This window comes from Arachis stenosperma, chromosome 1 (genome assembly GCF_014773155.1).
Source record: "Arachis stenosperma cultivar V10309 chromosome 1, arast.V10309.gnm1.PFL2, whole genome shotgun sequence".
In the NCBI taxonomy this organism is placed as follows: domain Eukaryota; kingdom Viridiplantae; phylum Streptophyta; class Magnoliopsida; order Fabales; family Fabaceae; genus Arachis; species Arachis stenosperma.
This window is the reverse complement of record NC_080377.1, coordinates 13,880,603-13,885,055: the sequence shown is the minus strand read 5'-3', so window position 1 is coordinate 13,885,055 and position 4,453 is coordinate 13,880,603. Positions and strand designations below refer to the sequence as shown.

General features: G+C 32.5%; 1 protein-coding gene across 1 annotated transcript; it reads right to left on the bottom strand.

Moving 5' to 3' along the window:
- On the bottom strand, positions 1–2,761 carry LOC130936187 (abscisic acid 8'-hydroxylase CYP707A2-like). The gene is made up of 7 exons (XM_057866222.1): positions 2,523–2,761; positions 2,098–2,413; positions 1,367–1,756; positions 1,086–1,260; positions 881–987; positions 637–755; positions 1–543 (listed from the first exon to the last, which is right to left on the bottom strand). Exons 1-7 carry the CDS (start codon positions 2,714–2,716, stop codon positions 447–449), a joined length of 1,398 nt encoding a protein of 465 aa, XP_057722205.1. The 5' UTR covers positions 2,717–2,761; the 3' UTR covers positions 1–446.
- Positions 2,762–4,453: the final 1,692 nt, after the last annotated feature.

Sequence of the window (4,453 nt, the reverse complement as noted above, 5' to 3'; positions counted from 1 at the left end):
TAAAAAAAATACTTCATCAAATTTTCATTTTCCTGCCTTGCGGCATCTCATGGCTTCATACAAAACTAACAACTTCAACACATCATCAATTCAGTATTTTCCTCCAAACACTAAAATACAAAAAAAAAAAAAACTTAGCACTATTTTTTTCCTTGGCTATGGAAACCTCTTCTGTACACTTGACTTGCCTATTTTTTTTCATGATGATTCTTCATAAGACTTCCCCTTTGGGTGTCTCTTAATCATTGGTTGATATCCCGTTTATTTTTTTGTTTATGTGGAACTTGACATATGGTTTCTTCATTATTTTGTGTGATCAAAACCAGATCTGGTATTGGTATTATTTTGAACCTTGGAACCATTGTTGCCACATTTATTAGCTTGTTCCCATGCCATATGGTTGACTTAGACTTGGCTTACACCTTATGCTTATGTTGACTTTGTCATTATTGATATTTTGGGTATAAGTTTAGGGGCAACCCATTTAAGGGAAGGGCAAAAGGGCCATATTGGATCCCATTTTTGTCACCTACCACAGTCCACCTACACAAAATTGAAATAGAACCCATTAGTATCATTCTAAACTTTATGTTTGGAATAAATAAATGAAACTTTTAATAAGGTTTGAATATGAACCTGTATTTTGTGGTGAGATGATGTAGAAGCACCAGCATCTCCAACTTAGCTAATTCATTGCCAGGGCATGCATGAACCCCATTGCCAAATGGCATGAAGCTATTGGGTTTGGGAGCCACCTGGAAAAAAAATAAATGTGTCAAAATTCTGGATTTGGAATCACATGAAAAGAATAGCAAGAAAAAGAGGCCAAAAGGGCATGCATTGCATAAGTTCTTTGTTCTTGTTCACAACAATAATTTACCTCAAATCTTGAAGGATCAAACTTTTCTGGCTCTTTGAAGTTGTCAGGGCTATGGTGTATGTTTCTGAAAAGTGGCAATACTTTCCACCCTTTTGGTATAAGATACCCTGAAACATAAAGCAGTCAAAAATATGTGAGCACATTCATACATAAGGAATTTTTTTTTTTTCTTAAGAATGGGAGCATATCAGATATGGTTATTGACCTTGATACTCAACATCTTCAACTGCTTCTCTGAAAGTAAAGGACAATATTGAAGCAACCCTTAGAGTCTCTTGAATCACCCTTGAAGTCATTGGCATCTTCTTTGTATCTTCCCAATTCAATCCTATCTCTTCACCATTTTTCTCCTTCCTCTTCACTATAGATTCCTGCTCTTCCTGCATTTAATCATTATCATTACCTTTTAAGTTTTATGTTTAAACAGTTAAGAATCGTTAAATAATTTAACAGAAAAGGAAGGTAGGACCCATGTTAGATACTTACAGTTACTGCTTCCAGTACAGTTGGATTTTCACCGAGGTATTTAACAATCCACGTCAGCACAGAGGCAGTGGTGTCACGAGCAGCGAAAATGACACCAATGATGTTATCTGTTATTTGTTCATCGCTGAGTCCTGCTTTCTCGGCCATGAACGAACCCAGCAAATCATTGTAACTCTCTTCTTTCTTTTCTCTCCTTGTTGCCATGATTCTCGCAACTATCTCAGCGATTTCCTTTCTTGCCTTCATGGCCTTGTGGAACAGTGTTCCAGGAATATTTATCGGCATTGAGTTGTATCCTTTCTCCAAAGTGTAGTAGCACTTTTTCAAATCTTCTCTGTACTTAACCTCGTCTTTTCCAAAAATTGAAAGCAGTGCAACGTTGAATGTGTACTGCAAACATCGAAAAACCAAAAAAGAAGAAAATAATGAGAATTTGATTGAAAAAAAAAAGATTGTTCATTTAGTTTAGTTAGTTTATGAAACAGAGAAGAAAAAACAGAGTACTCTGTTTTGCATTAAATCATTACTCTTTATTCTTGATTTACACTTTTTTTTGGCACTCTTTTTTATTTTCCTCCCATTTGTAAGAGCCAATATTTTCGGCCTCTTTTAATTGTACTTACTTGTCCATTTTGAGTTTTAAGTATTTTTATTTATAAGGATAGAGAGATAGAAACAGAGTGCTCTGTTTTTGGAGGGATGCTCTTAAGTATAGTTACTTAGTTGCTTACGGTTTTGAATTCGAGGAAAGCGGTGATGGGTTTTCCTTGGCAGGATTGAAGGGCATGGACGGCAATAGACTCGATGTCTTTGACGATGTTCTTGATGGCTTCGGGCATGACGGTGCGGAGGACGAGCCTCCTGAGGTTGGCATGGTACTCTCCTTGGTGGAAGAATATGGCCTGCTTTCCCAACATCCTCTCTTTGCTGGCTGGGAATGTTGGCTTGAACAATTGTGCTTTGTTCAGCACAAATTTTGCATCTTCTGAGCTTGATATCATAACACATGGACATCCCAAAATGTGGGACTTGAATATAGAACCATACCTATGGACAAAGCAAAAGCAGAGCAATTGGTTAGTTAATATATGTAATTCTGTTATTTTTTTCTATCAGTTTAAACTTTTAGGAGAAGCAGACTATTCTCTCTAGGTACCTCTTGATTTTAGTGGAAAAGAAGACATTTGGGTCTTGAGAGTACATTTGGAAGGTTTCTCCTATGTAAGGCCAACCCATGGAGCCAGGAGGGAGTGGCAATTCTCTGCCTCTCTTGGGAGAAGAGAAGAATTTGAAGAGAAGAATGAAGAAGAAAGAGGAGGCAAGGAAGTAAAGCATGGTGGTGAGTTCCATGGCTAATGAGAGAAGAATGAGGAGGGGCGTGTTAGAAAAGAAAGGAAACATGGTTGAGGTATTTATAGGGTGGAAATGAATGAGTTAAAATAATAAGAGGGAGGAAGAGAGTGAGAAAGGGGGAAGAGTTTTCAATTACAGCTCAATTTCCACACACGGAATCCGTTCCAGCTCATTATATGTTTTTGGATTAATTAAACAAAAATAGTTATTTGTATTTTCCTCAAGAGGGAAAGACTAAAGAAAGAGGGAACAGAGTGAGCACGTGTCTAGAGAGTGTATCTACGGATACATGTAAGGAGTTAAGAACTTGGTTGACCATCCAGTGGGGTCATGGATGCATGCTTTTCTTTCTTCAGTCATCATCATCATCATCATCATATATTTTCCTCTATATCATGTAATTCATTTTCATATATTGTTCTTTATGAACAAATTTTACTTGTTGTTCAGTCATTTATCATGTATTGTTGTATTAGAAGTCTTTAGCTTAATTATTATTCATGATCTTACAAGTCGTTTTCATGTAATTTTATTTTATTGGGAAAATACTATTTGATTGTTGGTTAAAAAAAATAGTTTTTGATATTTTTCAATTTTTTTTAATTATGCTGTAAAACTTATTATTTTATTAGTACATATATAACAAGTAAATTAACTTACTCCTTTAGATAGATAAAGCGATTAGGGCTCCAAAATAAAAGGAAAAAGAAACTAAATAAAACTCGCATGTATAAAATATGTAGGTGTATATAATACTTTTGACATATTATATTAAAATATAAAAGAATACCTTTACTAATATATGGATGATATATGCATGTGTGTGTTTATATATATATATTTATAAGTTAGTCGCAAATGCTATTATATAATCTCAATGTCAAATTGAGATATTAATACTAATAATAATAATAATGTCAAAATTATATTATAATACGTCACTGTTGAAAAACATTGGGAGAAATAATGTTCAATTTCATAATGAAAAAATATTAACACATAATATTTACATAAGAGGAGTGCTAAGGAACTAGCACTTTTATTAAATTCTGGTCAGCACTTATCATCAAAAGAAAATTGAATGATTTTATATTATTAGATATAATTTCATATCATTAAAAATATCATTAATGACTAATTGATAGTTAAAAACCACAAATTCTACTAATCTCCTAGACTTTCTCTTTACCATAAAATAAGCAAGACAACTAACAATTTAGTAATGAAAAATTAAACTTAAGTTTGGAATAAGACTAAAGAAATAAGGACATTTTGAATGAAAGTCTATTTGTATATGAATTGATACTAGATTTTATTATATTTGTGAATAAATTAGTTATTATTCTAACTAAAAATTATTATAATTATAATTATTAATTGAATAATAAAATGATATAAGAAAAGGACATATGATTTTTATGTATTGTACTTCAATAATTCTTGTCATACTTTTTTTTGCCAATTTACTTCTGCCTTAACCATGTTGTCATAACAAGGTAGTAAGACTAAAAAAAACATTTCACTACATAAAAATTGAGAAGAGAAGAAACTACTTTTTGAAAATCTCTAACCTGCATTTTGGATTAGTGATTGTTAATATACTCTAAAAAGTTTAAGATTTTTTGAACTAATTGTTATTTTAAAACTTCAATGAAAACATAATTTTTGTACTACTTTTATCTTTACATTAATTTTGAGATGCAAAAAAATAGTAAATTACAAGTTATGATAGTG

What these genes read in the sequence shown, in the direction of transcription:
- LOC130936187 (XM_057866222.1), bottom strand. Translation starts at nt 2,716, where the DNA reads ATGGAACTCACCACCATGCTTTACTTCCTTGCCTCCTCTTTCTTCTTC. An exon ending in CTTTCCTCGAATTCAAAACC is followed by an intron (nt 1,757 to 2,097) that starts GTAAGCAACTAA and finishes CGATGTTTGCAG; the next exon opens with TACACATTCAACGTTGCACT. An exon ending in CATCTCACCACAAAATACAG is followed by an intron (nt 544 to 636) that starts GTTCATATTCAA and finishes AATTTTGTGTAG; the next exon opens with GTGGACTGTGGTAGGTGACA.